The sequence below is a fragment of the Peromyscus leucopus genome, chromosome 15 (genome assembly GCF_004664715.2).
Source record: "Peromyscus leucopus breed LL Stock chromosome 15, UCI_PerLeu_2.1, whole genome shotgun sequence".
NCBI classification, from domain to species: Eukaryota; Metazoa; Chordata; class Mammalia; order Rodentia; family Cricetidae; genus Peromyscus; species Peromyscus leucopus.
In genome coordinates this window covers 22,673,448-22,695,058 of record NC_051076.1, presented here as the reverse complement: position 1 = coordinate 22,695,058, position 21,611 = coordinate 22,673,448, and the positions used below count along the sequence as shown (strand labels likewise).

General features: G+C 42.0%; 1 protein-coding gene across 1 annotated transcript in view; it reads right to left on the bottom strand.

Moving 5' to 3' along the window:
- Nucleotides 1-14,290, bottom strand: part of Pld5 (phospholipase D family member 5) — a 329,510-nt gene extending 315,220 nt beyond the window's left edge. The window contains exon 1 of the mRNA XM_028865531.2: nucleotides 13,697-14,290. Within this exon, the coding sequence (XP_028721364.1) occupies nucleotides 13,697-13,885 (189 nt within the window). The 5' untranslated portion in view covers nucleotides 13,886-14,290. The remainder of the gene's footprint in view (nucleotides 1-13,696) is intronic.
- Nucleotides 14,291-21,611: the final 7,321 nt, after the last annotated feature.

The window sequence follows — 21,611 nt, the reverse complement described above, 5'->3', positions numbered from 1 at the left end:
TGTTATCTTCTCCATCTGGCATGGAATAGCTACTCTGTGAATACCTTTCTTGGGTCACTTCTGCTGTTCCAACTAATTCTTACTAAACATCTGTCTGTAGTGTTCAGTGAGCAAGTGGCATAGCAGACACTTACTCTTCAACTCACATGTTCTGCCTCATTGAGCACAGTTTTCTTCATTCATTTCCTCACCCTTAGTAGCTGGGTTAATCAGTACTGGGGTCTACCAGGCACTGTGTATTCCAGGCATCAGGAGTATATTGTTATGAATACTACATCATGGTTACAACACTTTCCTTTGAAAGCAGAAGATAGACCACCAGGACATTTTTAAAACTTAGGACGAGAGCTGTAATGGATGCCTGTCATCCATTGGAGGATGAGACAAGGGAACAGTGATGCTTAATCTTGACTGTCAGTTTAGAATCTCTGAGAAGACACACCTCTGCTCATGTGAGGTTGTTTCCATGGAGATTTAACTGAGGAGGGAAAACACATCCTCAATGGGGACAACACCATGTCCATGGACTGGTGTTCCAGGCTAAATAAAAAGGGAGAGGAAAAGAGGGAACGAGTCATGTATGCATTCATGTCTCTCAGCTTCCTTGAGCACAGAGGCAACATGACCACCTGCCTCATATTTCTGCCCTCATAGTTACAGCTACTCCCATGGCCACACCTTTCCAGCCCTGAGGACTGCACTGTTTAACTGTGAGCCAAAATAAACTCTTCCTCTCCTGTACTGCTTTTGATAAATATGTCACAGCATTAAGAAAAGCAACAAATATAGGCACCCAACCAGCCTTTAGTTTTATGGGTTAGGAAATGTCACTTGAGTTCAGATGGACAACAAGATCTTAACTGACCCAAGCGGAAATACCTCGTCATATGCACTTCAATCTTTCAAAGCCAGAAGTTAGTAAAAAGCAAGTACTGGCATGTAATGATGATCAACAATGATATTGATAGTATGGATTGAGACAATACCAGTGTCTTGGGTCCAGCAAACAAAAATGAACAAAGCAGAATTCCAACTCTGGAGGAGTCTTTTGAAAATTGCTCTGTTCTTCAGATTCATAATGCCAGCCGGAATTTCTGGGGCATTCCTGACATTCCATAAATGAAGGTGCTTCCTAAGATACTCATGTATAACCCAGCACCAAGACCTGGAAGCTCTTATTTCACAATATGCCTTGCCTCTCTGTCTCTTTGCTTCCAAAGCCTTCTTTGTCACTTCTTGGGCAATTCCCATAGATTTGTAAGAAGCTGAATATCAGTTTTCCTAGTTCCAAGCACCCTCTTTTAGTAGTCCAGCTGGAAAAGCAAGGTCACTGGCCCGTTACCTGCTTGGGCTTCCTTCTTGCCTGAGTTCATTTGCACAGTTGCTGCTGATTCCTTCACCGATTTCAGAACCAGCGCTTCCAGGCTTCCATCTTGGACTAAGGACCAGTAGCACTCCAGAAACCATCTAGTTTTTCAATGCCAGATTTGAATTGCCGATGTGCTCAGCCTTATAGGCTACACAGCTACTGGGTTGTTCACCTCTCTAGTGAGAGACAGAAACTGTAGAACTACTCCAACTGCTGAGGCATCCATCCCCCAAACTATCAGGTTTTCAGTCTCCTGGGTGTGATTCAGTTATTAGTTTATTTTACTATTTTTTATATAAACTAATTTTATAAATTCTTGAATACACACATACACATCCCATTGCCTCTGTTACTCTAGAAAACCCTAAGTAATACATAGTCCATCATCAGTGGAAGTCAAAGCATGAACTGGAGGAAGGAACTGAAGCAGAAACCATGGAAGAAGGCTATTTACAGACTTGCCTTACCTAGCTTGCTCAGTTACCTTTGTTAGACAGCCCAGGTCTACTTGCCTGGGGATAGCACAACCCACAGTGTCTTGGGCTCTTCTATATCAACCAGCAGTTGAAAAAATGCCTCACAAACACAACCACAGACCAATCCGATATAGGCAATTTTTCAGTTGAGTGTTATGCTTGCCAAGTGGCTCTAGTTTGTGTCCAGTTGACAAAAGGTAACACAGAAGGTCTCTTCACTCAGATCACAATTCACTGAGCTCCTGGAGAGCCCTTGGTAAGGATTTACTAGAGCCGTCTGGTAGAGATGGTAAATAAACACTCAACTCAAATATACTACAAACTGTGGAGAGGATAGCATGGCAGGTTGAAGAGAGGTGAGGAAAAGACAAATGAGCCATAGGAAGGAAATGCAAGCAGGAGTCATGGGGGCCCATGCCAACAGATTAGAGACAGAAGGGAGGGGGAAGCATGGGGTCTATTGGGAGAAGCAGCAAGCAAGACAAAGGCAACTGCTTAGACTTCCTTTTTATTTAACCGTTATTGAAACATTCTGATATAGAGTATGAAGGTCTTTAGTGCACACCTCCACAAGATTTAGTTCATAACTACTATTCAAAAAAAAAAAAAAAAAAGAGAGAAAACACTACTGCCTCCACAGGATCCTCCCTGTAGGCTCACTTCAGCCTTGAAGGTAGTCATTAACATTCTATCTCCCTAACTGAGTTTTGTCTACTTTATAAATGGAATCCTACTGTCTGTACCTGACTTCTCTTCCTCACTACACTGTGTCTAAATGAGCAATCTACACTAGTACATACATATACAATAGACACACATGTGTCATCCCTTTTCACATGAATAAATTATGTTGTCCACTCAGCTATGGTTGAATAATTTGGATGCAACTTTTGGGCACTACTAAGTTAATTCTTTAGTAAATAATTTTGTACATCCTTGGTGTACACAAACATGCATCTATTATACACATAGAATTCTAATCACTGGGTCACAAGATATAAATATATGCTTAATTTAACAGTCTTTTATCGTGGTTCTATAATTTAAAGTCTTACCAGGAGTTATCATATATATGATCTTTATTTTCACTAACATTTTGGATACTGTCAATCATTTTAATTTCAGCTGTTTAAGGGTTTTATGTATAATACATAACTTTTATACATACTTGATGTCTGATGACAAGGGTCATTTAGATAGATACTTTGTTGCTGTTGTTAAGTTTTCTGTTCAAACGTCATGCTCACTTTTCTGTTGGGCTGTCTGCTTTTACTGATTTGTAGGTAGTTTATATATTATGGATATAAATCCTTTGTTAGAGTACAAATTGAAAGTATGGCATTCTAGTTTGTAACTTGTCTTCACCCACTAAATGTAATCTTCTAGAGATCTAATGATTAGTTCCACTGTGGTCTAGGTTATTTATCTTAGTAACTTGAGATTCTTAAAAATGCTTAATTTTTCCCTGGTCCAAGTTAATACAGATTTTCTTTCCTTATTGGTTCTTCAAGTTTAAGTCTATAACTCACATTAAACTGACAATTGTGGATGATTTGAAAGACAAACCAAGATACGTTTTGTAATGTACACAGGCCTAGTCCTACACTTTCCTAACTATCAATTGATCTATTGGCTATCCTTGTGCCAGGACCACAGTCATAGGAGTTACTTTTCTGTTGCTGTGATAAAACACTATGACCAAGTCAACTTATAGAAGAGTTTATTTTGGCTTATGGTTCCAAAGGGATAAGAGACCATGATGGCAAAGCAGAGGGACGGTGGGAAGAGACAGGCTTGGCAGCAGAAACAGCAAGGTGAAAGCTCACGTGATAAACCATACTCACTAAGCAGTGACAAGAAGTAGAAATGTCATCTTTAAAATCCCAAAGCTCTCCCTCCAGTGACATACGTCCTCTATCAAGGCCACACCTCCTAAACCTCCCCAAACAGCGCCACCAACTGGGGAACAAACATTCAAATACATGCGCCTATGAAGTTACTCTCATTCACACTGCCACAACTCTGACTTAATGAATTCATCTCTATTACAAGTGTTGATGTCCACAGCCAGTCTTTGTCACACTTCAGTACTGTCTTGTCTGTTCTTGAACCTCTGCTTTCCATATAAATTTCAGAATCACATTTCAGTGTGCATACATATACGGACAAACTGGCTGAGATTTTAATAGAAATTGCATCTGGTGGAAATTAAAGAGTTTTTTTTAATTAAACATTCTTAGTAGTTGTTATTTTATGATAGCATAAATGGTACCATCTTTAACTTTACTTTGGAATTATTTCTAATACTTAATTTTACAAGATGACCTTTTATCCAGTGAACCTGAGAACTCCAAGGACATTCCTAATTTGTTAAATTTATCTATTGTTTACCTTGGATCTTTTAATGTTCATAGTTACACTCTCTGCTAATAGCCAATAACTTCCTTTTAATTTTTCATTTTTAAATGTCTTTTTCTTATCTGATTGTATTACTTGTCAAATCCAGTGAAATTATTAATTTATACAGAATATCTATAATTTATCTTGGATTTCCAAATGTGGACAATCACATCATCTGACAACAATAATAATTTTATTTTATTTTTAATTACTATAATTTTTATTTCTTTTTCTTGACTGATTTCATTGCCTATGAGTTACCATACAATGATGGGGAGAAAGGCTGATATATGCGTCTCTCTCTCTCACACACACATAATCTTTGTAGATAATTTGAAATATTTCGCCATTATATGTGATTCTTTTGAAAGAAATCCATTATCAGAATACTAAAGGTTGTTTTTATTTGGAGTTGAGACTTTTATCATGTATGCATACTTGACCTCATCAAATAATCAAATCCTTCACTTTTTCTTTCAGGAAGTCAAGCAGTCAGGAACCTGACTAGTTATTTCACATCCATATACAGAGCAGAGAAAAATGAAGGCATGCATGCTTCTCTTCTTCATCTCCACCTTCTCTACTCTTACATAGTCTAAGATCCAACTCCAGAGAATGGTACTGTCCACACTGGGTTGGCCTTCCCACTTGAATTCATATAATCAAGATAATCTCCCACAGACATTCCACAAGCTGTTATAATCTAGAAGATTCCTCATTGAGATGTTGTAGCATGAATCTTAAAGGTACTTACTAATGAAATCAAACCTGAGGCTAATTATTGGGGTGAATGCTGGGAGATCAGAGAAACAGAACAAGCCACAGCCAACTTTACCTCACCAGTTCCTCAGCTAATCTTGTTTCCTCAGACTGGAAGCCTCTGAGTCCTCATATCCGAATGGGTCTCAGCTGAACTGTGCTGCTCAAAAGCCTAAATGTTTGACCAGCCAAATGCTTCTAGCTTCTGGTCTTCACACCTTATATATCTTTCTACCATCACTCCCTGGGATTAAAGGCTCATTTCTTGGGATTAAAGGCATGAGTCACCATGCCTGGCTGTTTCCGATGTGGCCTTGAACTCACAGAGATCCAGAGGGATTTCTGCCTCTGGAATGCTAGGATTAAAGGCATGTGCTACCACTGCCTATCCTCTATGTTTAATATTGTGGCTGTTCTCTTCTCTGACCCCAGATAAGTTTATTAGCGTGCACAATATTTTGGGGAACACAATACCACCACAAGACTTTCTTCTGATGTGACTACAGACTGTGTCAAATTAAGAAATAAAAGTAATCATCATAGATACTGAGCATACCTACATAGTTTGGTTCTGTTATTTTGATAATGTGTTAAATTACATTAATTAACCATATAATTTTGCACAAGATTTGTATTGTTGGAATAAACTCATTTGTTACATTATACTATGAATACATAACAGTATTCGTTATTTTTAACGATAATTTATCCCATTCTAAGCAATGAGACCCTTAACAACCAACAGTATTATACTGTTTTTGCTTTATCTTTATTATTCACAAAACTATAATCATATTGTATTATAAAATACAATATGTATTTAAAAGTCTATAAACATCTTGTAAAAAGGAAGCATAGTCTAGTCTTTGTATATTGTTCATGTTTGACAAGTTCTTATGTCAGATAATGCTTGTTGAATTAAAGCCCTCACAGTTTCCTAACAAGTGTTTTTCACATAAAAGACACTCTCAACAACTATGCTTTCACGAATGACATTGGTAGCAGTGGTTTTGTGTCAATGGGTACCATCTTCCCAGCCTCACTCTTCAGGCCACTTCTGGATCTAATCTCACAACTTCCTGGGAAAAGGACAGTGGTCACAGCTCACTGTAGGTAAATACCATGTTCACGATGCTCACTATGCTCTGGAGAATAAAGAAGCATATTTTTCATCCAATGGTCATGGCATCCATCCCATGATTTGGGCCTCATACACAGGTCAGTCAAGATTGAACTCTGTAATAAAGGTAAGGCTACCTGGGAAAATTTGCCATGGTCTCCATTTAAATTCTTATGAAGGACTAGAATTATGATTTTCAAAACTTAATTCATCTTTCTGTGTTTAAAGAAAAGTTAGAAAGTTGGGCACTGTGACTGTGGCACACACATGTAATGCCTGAACAAGAGGGGCAGAGGCTGTAGAATTTGCTGTAAGTTGGATTACACTGAGAGTTCCAGGACAGCCAGACTGACTACACAAGAAGCCAGAGAGAATATGGGGAGGAAGAGGGGGAGGAGGGGGAGGAGGAGGAGGAGGAGGAGACTGAGGGGAGAATAAAGAGAAAGGGAGAGGGGGAAGGAAGGAATTAAGGAAGAAAGGAAGGAAGGAAGGAAGGAAGGAAGGAAGGAAGGAAGGAAAGAAAGAGGGAGGGAGGGAGGGGGAGGGAGGGAGGGAGGGAGGAGGGAGGGAGAAAGGATTGTATACCTTTTGTTTAGAAGCTCTATGTCTTTAAGCATGACAGTTTGACATCCCTACTATACCTTGACAGTGACATTTACGTTGTATCTTAAGATTTCACAGCTCCATTTGCAAAGGTATGAACCCCAGGTAACTTGCTTTGATGTTACCAGTTTAGGCAATATTTCTGGTGTGAGATTTTGCCATGCAGTCTACGTATATACCTATATATCTCTACTAATCAATCTTGTATGAGAACATACTGTTGCTACTGTCACATCCTAGAGCCCAAAACTATCATCAGATTTCTTGAACCTTAGAGCTTAAATAGAAACTTTAAAAACTATTCCAGAGATGTATGCCTGAGATAGACACAGAAGTCTGTAAGGAAAATGAAAAACTTTTAGAAATATGAGCCAGAAATTGATATTTGACTGCTGCTAGATGAGAAGACAACCCTTCAATTCAATTATCTTGGGCTTCTCAAATTCAATGTATTGAATGTGATACATCACAGACCACATTTAAACTCAACAATCAATAATAAGCTACACCCAATAGAGTTCAGACAAAACAAAACTTCTTCAAAACAAGCTGTCATGTTGATCCTCAGAGAAAGAAGTTCATTAGTGCAAAATACATGTTAACTGTGGTAGGGACAAGGACAATATATGGGCCCACTGATATCCATTAGAAGGCACCCATGAGACACCTAAATGTGCCTTTCTCAATGGAGGAGTTAGAGAGGCAGAGAACTTTGCCTCTGCCCAGGCTGTCCCTTTATCTAAAATCACAGGAACTAATCCTGGTGACCATTATTGTCCTTGCGTGTTTGCCAGGCTGTTTGGTTGGTTGATTTTTAATGGGGCATTTTAAAGATTCATTCCCTTGGGTTGAGTTGTATCTCTCCCTGCTTTGCTGATCTGCTCGGTGGGACACAGTGCTTTCATGGGTGTGTTCTGTGGACATAAATGGCATTATGTAACACAAGCCTGTGCCACAGTGGCCAATTTTACTCTTGTTCTTTGCTCATCATGTGAATAATTCATTGTAAGGGGCAAGTGTGAACGTGACATTTATTTACTATTTGCTGATAACACAAACAATTGTGTTAAAGCTGGTGTAAAACACACTCAGAGGAGACATCTTTTTTCCTTAAGTTAAAACACTAGACCAAAATACAATGCTAACTATAAGTGAGAACATTAAGAATTGTCTTTTATTCTTTGTATTCTTTCTCTCTCTCTCTCTCTCTCTCTCTCTCTCTCTCTCTCTCTCTCTCTCTCTGTGTGTGTGTGTGTGTGTGTGTGTGTGTGTGTGTACACATGAGTTGGGGGAGTACATGCAGGTGGCCAGATGTCAGTGCCAGGTGTCTTCTTTGGTCATTGTATACCTTACTTTTTGAGACAGAGACATTTAGTGAACCTGGAGCTTCACCAGTACATGTGGATCAGCTGGCCAGTGAGTTCCAGGGATCTGCCTGTCTCCATTTACCTCAGCTCTGGAGTTACAGACATGTAATGCAGCTCTGGGCTTTTATGTGGATGCTAGAGTTCCAAACTTGGCTCCTCAAGTCTGTGCAGTAAGTACTCCATCAACAGAGTTATCCTTCCATGCCCCTGCTGTGGGGTGTTCTGTATGGCAAATGTGTTGCTCAGATTGGTTAGTTAATAAAACACTGATTGGCCAGTAGTCAAGCAAGAGGAAGTATAGGTGGGACAAGGAGGAGAAGAATTCTGGGAAGTGGAAGGCTTAGTCAGAGACACTGCCAGCTGCCACCATGACAAGCCGCATGTGAAGATGCTGGCAGGCCACGAGCCACATGGCAAGGTATAGATTTATAAAATGGGTTGATTTAAGATATGAGAACAGTTTGCAAGAAGCCTGCCACGGCCATACAGTTTGTAAGCAATATAAGTCTCTGTGTTTATTTGGTTGGGTCTGAGCGGCTGTGGGACAGGTGGGTGAGAGAGATTTGTTCTGACTGTGGGCCAGGCAGGAAAACTCTAGCTACAGCCCCCGTCATTTACTCTTTACCAATCTCCTCTCCATCTTTCTCCTTCTAGTTTAAAGAGATTCCCAGACCAATCTTGCAACTTCATCTCATCCGCACAAGGATGTGAGATATCTGTAAAGAGCTAATCTCTGCTTGCATTGGCCAGCAGAGATCACAAGAAACAACGAAGTCAGGTGAGAATGACCAGGCAGGGGCTAAGCAAAGAGCCACTGGCCAGGAAGAGTCACACTCTTGGAAAAAAACAGACTGGAAACATCCTTAGTGGCTCAAAGGTCCATATGTCTTGAGTCTAGGACACAGGGAAGCTGATGTTAAATGTGAGACATGGGAGAAATGGAGTTGCTTAGGCAGAGATTGGAGAAGACTGGAGAAGTCATTTTCCCTTAGGTGCATTATTGATCATCTAATATAGTCCTAACATGACACTGAGTGCTTAATATTCTAGAGCGGTCCTATGGAAACTAGGGAAAGATGCATTTCTCTTCTCTCTGAGTTTTGGTTGGTCTCTTATATTCCTTTCAAGTGAACCTCGACCACAAAACTTGCTTTGGCTAATAGGTATGGGCTTTACAGATACATCACTTGTGGGTAGAAACTTCAGGAGTCATCTCTAGATTCTCTTAACTTCTAAGCTGCCGTGGCAATAGGGGCAGTAAGCACTGAGACTAGCATTGCCTTCCATCAATCAGGAAGACTCAGAAGAGGAGGATCCCTGTCAGCCTGTGCAGATGAGGAGTTTGATGACAACATTTGCTTGACACATAATAGGTTTATTTGTTCCTGAAATATAGAGAATATCTCATTTAATCACCATTGAAAAACCATGACTTTTTAAAAATATGACTGCATATCCTACATTAAGCCTTTTACATATAGTTGGCTTATTTACTGAAAATGAATCAAAATCCAAATTCAGGTCTATCCAACTAGGACCTTTACTTACAACTACTTTAGCAATGCCTGGTGGAGTACACAAGGAAGAAAGCAAGGCTTCTCCCCATCCATATAACCTGGAATCTTGGTGCTTAGAGTAGTGGATCTCAGTCTTCCTAATACTACAAGTCTTTTATACAGTTCCCCATGCTGTGGTGACCCCCAACCATACAATTATTTTGTTGCTACTTCGTAACTATAATTCTATGAATGGTAATGTAAATCTCTGATATATAGGATATCTGATATGAGACCCAAAAACTTTTTTTTTTTTTTTTTGGTTTTTCGAGACAGGGTTTCTTTGTGTAGCTTTGCGCCTTTCCTGGAACTCACTTGGTAGACCAGGCTGGCCTCGAACTCACAGAGATCCGCCTGCCTCTGCCTCCCAAGTGCTGGGATTAAAGGCGTGCGCCACCACCTCCGGGCCGACCCAAAAACTTTTTAAGACAACTGGCATCAAACTGAAGAGTAGAGCAGACTCATCTCACCCTCTTTCCAATAGAAAAATATAGAAGAAAGCTCAAGAACACCAAATGTCATACTGTCTTCTGAGAAGACCAAGACCTTCAAAGGGTGGCTCCGGCCCAGGTTGCTTTGCTAAACCCCAATCCTCTATAGTATCCGTCAAGGAAATACTTGAATCCTACAAGAAACAAGACTGCCATTGCTTTACAAGCCCACTGTTCTCTCAAACAATGAGGATTGTTTCTAGAACAAAACAGGATGCAAAAGACTCTAAACCAGTGGTTTTCAACCTGTGGATCATGGCTCCTTTGGGTCTCATATCAGATATCCTATATATCAGAGATTTACATTACGATTCATAGAATTACAGTTATGAAGTAGCAAAAAAAATAATTGTATGGTTGGGGGTCACCACAGCATGGGGAACTGTATTAAAGACTCACAGTATTAGGAAGGTTGAGAACCACTGCTCTAAGCACCAAGAGCCTCACTCACAATGAGTAAAACAATATTCTGCATGCAACCAAAAAATTTCATTTTCCTCAAATGTACAAGCTGAGTTTGAAGTTCAGAGTTCAGGGCACACAACATGACCTTCTTGCACATTCTAATTGTGGTTAAGGAATGGGAAAATTCCCTACATAACTCTATCTTTCAGGTGGTTAAGTCAGTTTTTTGAGACAGTGCCTTGTTGTGTAGCGCAGACTGGCTTTAGATTACCGATTCTGTTGCTTCAGCATCCTGAAGGCTAGTATCACAGACACCTGACATTATGTCAGGCCATGTATTTATTTTCCTTTTGTGGCCCCATTTGATCCAGGATCCATCAAGCAGCCCAGGCTGTCCCTGCCTCAGCATCCCCGGTGTTGGGATTATAGGCATGAACCATAATGGACATTTATGTACTTACAAATCTTCATTTTAAGTATCAACTAACTAACTAATGATAGGAATCAAGTTTAGGATCAATTGAATGTATTCCAATCCAACTCATGTCACTTTCCTTTTGCATAACCTGAGATCCCTCTGATGTCTTTCAGCCAAAGTAAGAGATAAATTACTCTCACTTTTAGCAAAGTGGGTAGAAATATATTATTTAGCTGTCACTTTACACGGTGTTATTGACTTTCAGATTAAGCTGTGCCTCTAAAGCCTGGCTAGAATCCACACACTGCCACATTTCATCTGGGGGAATTCCGTTACTTGTGATGACTACATGTATGTGTCATTTGAAGTCATAATTTATTTATTCCCTTAATATTTAGATTGATTTTCAAAGCACCAAAACAATCAAATAGGCTGTTTTCAGGCATATGATCTCCGTCATAATTATTTCTTCATTTATTTCCACATAATAAAAATGGTGGTCATCCTTTTGATTAGATGGAGCAGAGGAGTAGTTTTTAAGTTACCCTCGACTTTCTATGACATTCCCACCTTGCTCCCTGTAACATGTAAACTAGAAGGTGCCATACAGCTTCTGCATGTTGTTTATAATGAACTTAATATGATATTTTCATGCTTTATGTAGCACCTATATGCCAGGTTACATTTGTTATATGTTTTTAAAATCTCACATGCTGAACTATAAATTTACAGCAATCTACCTAAACATCCTAGCACACAAAACAGGACATATAAACACTGAGTGCTTGAATTTCAATAAAATTTGTATCTGTATATGACTTTAACTTTTCACAACATGTTCATAAACACTAACTCATTAAGATGTCAATATTTCAATGGAGCCAGAGAGTAAACCAAAAATCATTTGAAATAAAATCTCCATTTCTAATTCAAGGTAAACATAGAAGAAGATAGAACATACATCTCATTAAACATCAAATGAAGCACATGATTTTTTTTTTTAAACTGAGTGAAATGCTCTTTAGGGCATCTGAGTGAGGGAATGTGCAGATGTTCACATACTTGTGAGCATAACCAGACCTCCCTTCGCTTCGTCTCTCATCCTCAGGAGAGCCGAGCATCCCACACTTCAAGCAGAAAGGGGAAGCTGCTGTGGCCCACTAGGTAGGCCTAATACTTTGCATGCAAATCAAAAAGTGGGAGAGCATTTCTGTACAATGCACCCAGCAGCATCTGTGACTTGGGATGACATACTCCCAGAAGGTTGCACTATTGATTTTCAGTAAAAGTATACAAGAAATGGGCCAGCCTAAAGCAACCACTGCAAATGAACACAGTTATGATGAACACAGTTGCATCACCACTCTGAGGCCTGAGGCTGGAGCCAGTATTCTTATGAGCATCCAGAGCTGAATTACACGAGATACTGTTTCTATGTGTCCTCTATAAACTCCAGACATCACTGATCCCTTCAAGCATCATTCTGGAGTGAGCATTTTAAAACAGGCATCGCTGTTACCTTTCAAACAACCAACTTGCACTGCAGTCCTTGGAATCCCTTCAGCAACCTCCCCTGTCTCAAGGATCCAAGACATCCTTTTGGTTCTCCCCACACCAAACAGAGCCTGTTACTCAACTCATCTAGGAGCTTTAAATAAGGGCTTTAGAATTAGTCATTCGTGTGACTTAATCAGGTCCTCAAAAAGGCACGGGCTGTCCTTTCGGCTTCTAACAGAAATACCCACTTCCACGCTTCTTTCCAGGGACACTGTTGGTGAGGCAAAGCTCGGGAAGAGCTTTGGGGGCCCAATGGGATTCAGGTGGGTACAGCGCTGGGGGACACGCGTTTCCAGAGTTTCCTGTCTTATCTTTTTGATATGGTGACCCAAATACGAGGAACCCTCCACATCCCATTAATGGACTCTGGATTCTGCAGCTCTGCTAAGGGCAATGACAGTCCTCTTCCTGCTGCTGACACACTCCTAGTTTCATTTCAATGTTTGGTTAAGGAGGTACTGACGGGTCAGAGTTTTAAGTGTGGATTCCCAAAAGGTCCCTGTGGAAGGACTTCTTTTCTTTTTAGAATAGCCAGACTTAGGGACTCCACACCCGAGCTGAAGACACAAGTCCTCACCCAGGAGAGAAAGGCGAGGGGAAATCCACATCGCTGGGTCCCGCGCTGCCTAGGAGTGGCAGACAGCAGGGGACCTTTGGTCTGTCCATTCTCAGCGCAGAACCTCCCTCCACTTGGGCTCAGATGGGAAGGCTCCCTAAAACCTCCTGCTAGCCTCTCAGCACACACTGCCCAAAGCTCTGGATCGCCGGCGGCGACAACTTTATTGCTGTGTTTTTGTAGTTTCTGGACTGAGTGAGCCGTCTCCAAAGAACCGGGTAAACATCCCACTGAAACCCTCCTCGTGCAAAGAAAGCCCAGTCTCTTGCAATCAACCACCCTTCTCACAGGTACCCCCAAGAACACAGAGCACATGAACTCTGCAGTGAAGAGCTAATCAGGAGGTCCCCTGGATGCCAGAACTGGGGTACCTTAAAGCGAACCTTTCTTTTCTCCATGCAATTGACTCATTGCGCAAAAAAACGTGCAGGGTTGACAGAGGGTACAGGCAACCTGGCCCTGGGGGCTGGCCGCGCGCTGGGGTCCCCCACTAGAGTCCGTACACTCCTAGAGCTCTGTGCTCCGACCACCTAGCCCCCCAGGAACGAGTGGTCCTTACATGTTCTAGCTTATCTTTTCTCCGGAGCCAGACGCTGGCGCTGTAGTCCTGCTGCTTGACACTGCTGTAGAAGTTCGCGCCCACTCGGGTCAGGCTGGGAGAGGGCTCCTTGGGGCGGCTTTTCAACCTCATCTGCTCGAAGCCCTCGTGGGGGGAGGCCGAGAGCCACTCGTGCTGCCGGATCTCCATCCTGACATGACCAGGCGGCAGCCAGGCGCGCAACCCACTCGGGATGGGAGCAGGGCGCCGCCGGCGAGCGCGAGGCCAGGCGGGCGGTGAGATGGAGCTGAAGGAGAGAGCGGGGAGCACGGGGGTGCAGATCGCCCCGGGAAAGCACCGGTGCCGATCGCCCGAGGGGTGCGCAGCGTGCTGGCTAGAGGCGCAGGAGCGGGGACACGGGGAGAGGGACAGAGGAGGGAGGGTTTCGCGGGGCAGGGGATGGGAGAAGAGATGGGGGAGGGGGCGGATGGGGGGGACCGGACAAAGGGAGACCGGGAAGGAGTGGATGCCAGCTCCCGAGTGGCAGAAGTGAGGGTGCAGCGGAGGTGGCCAAGACGTCGCCTGCCGCTGCGGGTCCCGGGCGGGAGCTCCGCTCGCGGCTGCTCCGCACCAACTGGAACCCGGGCCCCGGGGCGGGCGGACGGCGGGGGTGGGGTGCGGTGGGAGGGGCCCGGCGGCCAAGCGGGAGCCCGCAGGTTGATGCAGTGAGGAGCCGCCCGAGGCGAGCGCTGGGTCCGGCCGCCGCCCTCTGCGCGCGCCTCTCCCCGGCCCGCCTGCCTCGCCCTTGCCCTCGTCCTGCGCGGGTTCTCGCCGGCAAACCAGCGAGCGACTGGGGAAGTGAGCGCCGTCCGCGCGCGATTGCGGGCAAGGCTCCTGAGAACGACTCTCTGGGAAGCCACCACGTCCGCCCCGCACCGCTCTAGTTCGTTCTGATTCTACTATCTACCTTCACTCAGAAAGTTCACCAACTTCCCACCTTAGGAACCCAGACATCTCACCCCGGGGGACTTGGCCCAGAGTGCCCCTAGAAAATGGTTTGGAGGACGTGTCTTTTTGCGAACCTTGCACTGTACTTCATCTGGGAGATGTTGCAAAGTATGCCGCGCCACCAGCGAGGGCAGTCCTCTCCCGTCCAGCTTGTTGGACCTGCCACTCCTCAGCCTTCAGGCTCCTGGAAGCTGTCTATCTGGCCCTGCAACCCAGGAAGAGGCGACCCAGAACCAACCTACACCGTGTGCTTAGATTCCGTTCTTTAGGTGTGTGTGGCTGGCTCATGCGCTGTTCTCTCTGCTGTTTCTAGGCTCACAAGGGCTTTACCCCCAAACCCAGTCCAAAGCAAACAAGCCTGAGAATCAGGGTGGCTAGTTAATCATTGAATCTTTAATTCTTTGTCTTTCGCTCTCCCTTAGTCAATGGCTGAAAACATTTTTGGTTTCTTGTTTTAATCAGAAAACGGAACCTTAACTACTGTTAAAGATTTGCGAGGTCCATTTAAAAGCCTGGAAAGTCAAGATGAACTTGGGAAGCACCATGGGGTGTTGAAAAGGCTGCAGAGGGTAAACTTCTCTAGCCCCTGGCAGTGCCCCTGCACACTCCAACCCAACATTCTTGCTCAGGCCATGGCTTCACGGAAAGACATTCCAAGTTGCAATCAGTCAGACTTGTGAAGACAAGGGTCTCATATCTATTCAGAGCCCCCATTTTATAAGATTGGCTGGGAGTAGGGTGTATCAGGAGGTAGAGTCCAGACTTTGCATGACTGGACCCTGGCTCACACTGCCTCTCCAAATGCTATGCAAAAATAATGGTTAAAATAGAATCCCGTGGGTAGTCCATGTGAGGAAGAAGCAACAGAATGCAAATATACAGTTTTCAGTCCTGGCGCCTGAACTACCGGGCAGAGTGACCAAGGTTATCGCTAAACCTTGCAAATAATCCTTCAAGATAAATGTTCTGAAGCCCATTTTTCCAGTGAGGTATCTGAGGCTGAAGGAGAAACCACACTTCCAAACACAAGCACTTGAGCCAGGCTTAAAAAACTGTGGAGGCTAAGTTTGTAGCTCATTGGTCAACTGTTTACCAGCAAGACAAGGTCTTGGCTCTAATCCCTACACTAATAGATTGAGAATGGTCTACACCCCATTGTATAGTAGCTTCCATTTTATACTATAATTATCTATCACATTATTCATCATCTCTCAGTTTTTACTATTCCAATTTTTAAGTATAACTACAGAGCTTAAATGGATACAATAGATGCAAGCTGATTGCCTTTCAGCAAAGGAAGCAACTGTCTATTACTCTCTGGGATGATGCTGAAAATAGTACGGAATTCCCACACCTTAACACGTGGTAGATAGCCACTTCAGAGTAATAATGAAGTGTCTCACTCCAGACACTTAAACTTTAAACAAACGGCTTCCTGATCAAACCAGATTTTTGAGTTGAGTCAATTTTTTTTTAATTAAGCTTTTATAGGGGAAAATACTATGGAAGCTCTCATTCTCTCCAGCTTTTCAAGACTGCAAAGGCAGTGTGTATTTCTTGCTACATATATGTGACACAATCGAGCATTGTTATCAACTCACAGATAATGTCTGCTGTGTTAAAAAAAACTCAGGCAAAGCATGAATTCCTAGAGCTTCATGCTGATCCTCATTGGCATAGCATACCAGGCGTAAAATGGACTCAGTGAGTCCAGTGAGTCTTTGAACTTTCACTCGCAGCCTTTGGCTTCTGTTTTTGACTCTTCTTCAAGTTTATTGTTTGTGACATTAGTGTGGAACATTCCGGTTGATGTTCAAAAGAACATTATATCAAATTGAATTTGATGGAAGGAAGAAAAACATTTCTGAAGATGATCAGTTATATAGATTGAAGCACCGGACAGAATATTAGGATAGGATTAACCTTATGGAACACGCAAAGTACTCCTAGAACACTTATTTCTGAGCATTTCCACAGACCTTTGGTCTGCGGAATGCAGTGTAAGTATTATACGTAGTTTATTCTACCAGCCCATTGGCTTCTTGCAAGTTGGAGCCATGCATGATCTTTTACTCTGCTGATAGTGCCTCTCTGATAATAATCATACAATAAACCATGGAGAATAGATTAATGAATGTCAACATCCCATAAACCATTTTTTGCTTCTTTTTCTTTGAGAGAATGTAAAATTACAATACTCAGAGTTTAGGGCCCACTAGATGGCTCAGTATGTAAGGGTACTTACTACCAGCTTGATAACTAGAGTTCGGTCCTTGAACTGCACTTGGTAAAAGGAGACAGCTAACTCCTGCAAATTGTCCTCTGCCTCCACAGGCCCACCATGGAATCCCGCCCTCCTACACAAGCAAAATAAATACATAAAATATTCAGATTTTAGAACCATCTCCTTTAATTTCTTATTCAATTAATTTTTTAATTAATTTAGTTATAGCATTCATAGTTTGTAGTTGGTTTCCATTAGCTTCAAGTTCATAACAACAGATGGGGATGTATTAGTCAACTTTCTGTTGCTGTAAGAAATACCTGAGGTAGTCAACATTTGGAGAGAGGAAAGGCTTGCTTGGGTTCAGTGTTGGAGGGTTCAGTCTATGATTGACTGCCATCATTGTTGGGGCCTGCTGTGAGGCAGCCCATCACAGCAGATGGCAAGCTGTTTGCCTCCCAGTAGGGAAGCAAAGCGAGAAAGATGTAGCAGCTGAGGTCCCCACATCTCCTTTAATGGCACCCCCTAAAGACCAGAAACTTTCCACAGGCCTCCATTTCTTAAAGGTTCCACGACTTCTAATATTGCCAGAGGCTGAGGCCCAAGCCTCTAAGCAACACGGGCCTTTGAGGAACTCTCATTGAAAACCACACCAGAGGACTAACTGTTGCTCACTCCAGTGATTGCCGTGGGAATAGAATGAGAAAATACTGAATGAACTACAGAGCTCTCTCTTGTTGTTCTTAGCACCTTTAGACACAAGAATGTTCTCTGCATTATTGTCATGATAGTTATCTTTCCCTTCAACAGTGATACCACTTGAGTAATCAATCGCAACTGTTTAATGCAAAAACTGCATTCAGCCACAAACTCACGGCTCACTGATATTTGTATTTATTCTATGAGTACTTTATCTTAGTTGCTACCTGTGCTTCTATACGTTAAAATCGCATGGAATAGCAAATAAAACACCTTTCTATTGATTTCAAACCTGAACTTGAAAGGTGTCCTTGACTATGACATGCTAATAATTATGTGAATTTAGCTATTCTTCACGGACATGAAACCTAAGACCCAAGGTGTTGAGAAGTAACCGAGTATCTTGTGAAAGCCCTCACTACTTTGGTGATACCTGATATCTCCATACTGTTTATATCTGTGGCATGTGCTTACTCCATTTATCATATCCTTTCAGGGACGGGGGATAAATGACCTTGAAAGTGCTCTTGCTATTTGCTATCAGCTCCATTTCTTTGCCTTGGGGTAGGAAATTAAAGTTCGGGAACATTAAAGAACCTGTTCAAATCCATTGTCTAATAAGTCACAACGTGAGATATAAAAGGCAAACCCACTGACTCTAAATGAGGATCCTTTCCCCCTTCATTTCAGATGAAAAATCCTCACATGTGTGTGCATGTGGAGCCCAAAAGTTGACACTGGGCTTCTTTCTCAATTGCTCTCCACCAGGGTCTCTTCACTGAGCCCAGAGCTCACCAGTTTGGTTAGACTACCTGGCCCGTGAGCTCATGGGATCCACCTGTCTCTGCTGTTCTCCTAGAGCTGCGGATACCTATGCGAACCTCCCACAGCCAGCTTTCTGTATGGGTGCTGGGCACTGGAACTCAGGTCATCATGACTGTGTGGCAAGTCCTTTATGCACTGAGTGACCTTCTCAACGACAATATATTATGTTTTTCTTACATGTGTATTTTCATCAAGTATTACTGGGTTTTGTCAGAGGCTTACCACTAATGAATAAAAAATTTCAATAATTAGATCTTCCCTCATAAATCATAATTATTTTTACACTATGCAAGTCTGTGCTGAAACACTGGCCCGAGAAGGACTCTCTTTTTTGTTATCAAAGAACATATGTAACAGCTAAAATGGCATTGCTTCTCAAAATAGATGTTAATTATAAGCTTATTTCAGTAGAAAATTTAAATGAAGCACTCCTATTTGAATAAAATTAAAATATCCCCAGATTCAAAATGTTTTCTGAATGGATATGCAAGTAGTCATACTCACTGAGAATTATGTTTTATTTTGCATTATTGTCTTTACTTAAAAAAGTTGCTATTGATTAGGTAGAAAATAAATTTCTAAAAGATGTTAAATTACTAATAAAATAGGTAAGTGTCTACTTACAACTTATTTTAGACTAACAGTTCCTTGGGAGTCTGTGTTAGGCACTGTGTTGGCTGGTCTTTGAAGGCATCCTATCATTTAATTCTCACAAAAACTCTGCAAGGTAAACAGAACCATCCTGGTGTGGAAGAATCTGCTTTCTGATGTTAGAACAGTGCAGACTATATAATTTATGAATAGAAGAAGTTTATTTAGCTCTTGGTTCTGTAGGATGTACAGGTCATGTATGAAGAGGGATTTCTTGTTGCATTGGAGCAGAAGGTGAAGTTCTGCACAAAGAATAAACCTCACAGGGTAGAGTTGCTGCTGTAGCCCCTTCTCATAACAGCGAACCTCTTCTATCGGTAATGGTTTTACTCTGCACACAATCCAACCACCTCTCATTAGGCCACCTCCCAGTATCACTACACTGGGGAATCATGCTTCCAATAATGAATTGGGAAGATGCATTTCAAACTCGTGCTACAAACGGGGGAACAAAGACTCAAAGATACAAGGGATGAAAAAGCACCATGACTGTGGTAGGGGATCCATTCCAAATGCCTTTTCACCACCAGTATTTCTGCTGGCTGGAGAGCCCCAGTGGTGACTTGGAGGAGGGTAAGGAGTATTGGAAGAGCACCTACGTCCCAAGGTGAGAGCCAGACACAGCAAATGTTTACGATGTTATAGCGCTTACAGTCTTATCTACACAAGAAGAACCAAGTCACATGGCACTAGAATGTCCTGAGGTCTGCCCAGCTCAGTAGACAAGGTGCCAGCTGTAGAGACTCAAGTGAGTTGCTTTGCTTAGTCAGTCTGTCAGGTTGCTAACATCTGGCCACCAGCTTGGACAGGAAATATAACAATTCCTCACTAGGAAACAGATCCATAAGGAAGGTAATTGAAAGAGTTAGCCAGATAATTCAGAACACCTCAAAGTTTCCAGTAAGAAGCATAACAGTTCAGTTCTCTCAGCTCATGGTGTAGATGGATTACCAGACAATTGATTAAGCTGCTACTTCATTTGGTCATTGTGCCCATAGTCTGGGAGTTATGATTAAATAATTGTGAAACATTGAGTACTTCAAAGTTATTTCCCCTGATGGTCTAAATTTCATTTTAATTATTTATTGTGTTAGCCAACTTTTGATTACTATAACAAAATACCTAAGAAATTAATTTAAAAGAGAAAAGGTGTGTTTTGACTGAAGAATTGTAGTTTTAGTTCATGATCAAGGAGCACCATTGTTTTGGTTTTCAAGTGGGAGATTGGGGTGGTGAGAGTTGGGACTGTAAGGCAGAGCGAAACAACTTACATCACTCGTCACACAATCCCTTTCAGGATGCACCCACAGTGACCTAAAATCACTGGTTAGATCTCACCTTCGAAAGGGTTTATCCCTTCCGATAGCACTATGCTGAGTATAAAATTGTAATACACAGGATTTTATGGCATATTCAACATGCAAGCTATAGCAGCAGCTAGGATGATCTGCATATTTAACAAGAATAATGTATGACCGACTCAAGAATGAGGAAGGAAATATCTAACTGGACTGTATTCTTACACATCTGTAGATCCTTGAAACTGAGATTTACTCTAAAATCAAATGAGGTGAGAAGGGTGCATACTTACTGTCTGTACACATCCTGAATGCCAGGTGTTGGCTGAGCTCACCTTCAGAGCTTCTAAAACTTCCCTTCTTCTTTAAGAGCCTGCTTTTATTGAGAGAAACAATATAGAATTGATGTCATAAAACAATCCAAGCATCCCTGACATCCACCATCTGTGCTAAAGAGGGACCTGCTGACTCCTCAGAACACCAACATTCCTGACACATGGAGTAATTGTTCCTCCAGTAAATCACTTAAACAAGTGTAACCCAATGGGCAGGTGTCTCAGTGCTTGCCCAAGGCATTATGGGTAGCTCTGTACACGTCACAGTACATGTGAAAAGAGGAGGTGAATTCATATTTCCTGGCAACAGAATTCAGAAAACCCAGAGACAATTTTCATCATTTGTTTGTTTATATTTTCAAGACAGGGTTTCTTGTAGCCCAGGCTGGCCTTGAACTCCTGACCATCCTGCCTTCACCACTCCCAAGTGCTGAACTTGTAGGCATATGCTGCTGCACCTGGCTCACAGAGCTAATTTTTATGTTTAAGGACTCAAGCTTTCTTTGATCTCAAGTTTTCTGAACCAATGATTTCTTCCTCCATCATGATTTTGAAGTTCTGCTTTTGTACCCTTGTCTAATGATGTTATTTTTGTGGCCTTTGTTTTTCACTTTATGCTGCTCTAATGACATTTTTAATACAGGCAGAATATAAATAATAGATGAAGAATTAGTTAATCTATCATGAACCAAGACTGCCTCACAACATGTCAGACTGATGGATAGGTTCCAAGTTATATAAAGTATTAAATTGATATACAAAGTTGGAAGAAGCATATTAAATATCTGTCATTTTCCTCTTTTAATATTTCTTCTCTAATTATGTTCAAGGCAGTCTTATTTTTTTCCTGAAAGCATTCATTTTAACAATTGATGTGTGCTGGACATAGAGACACA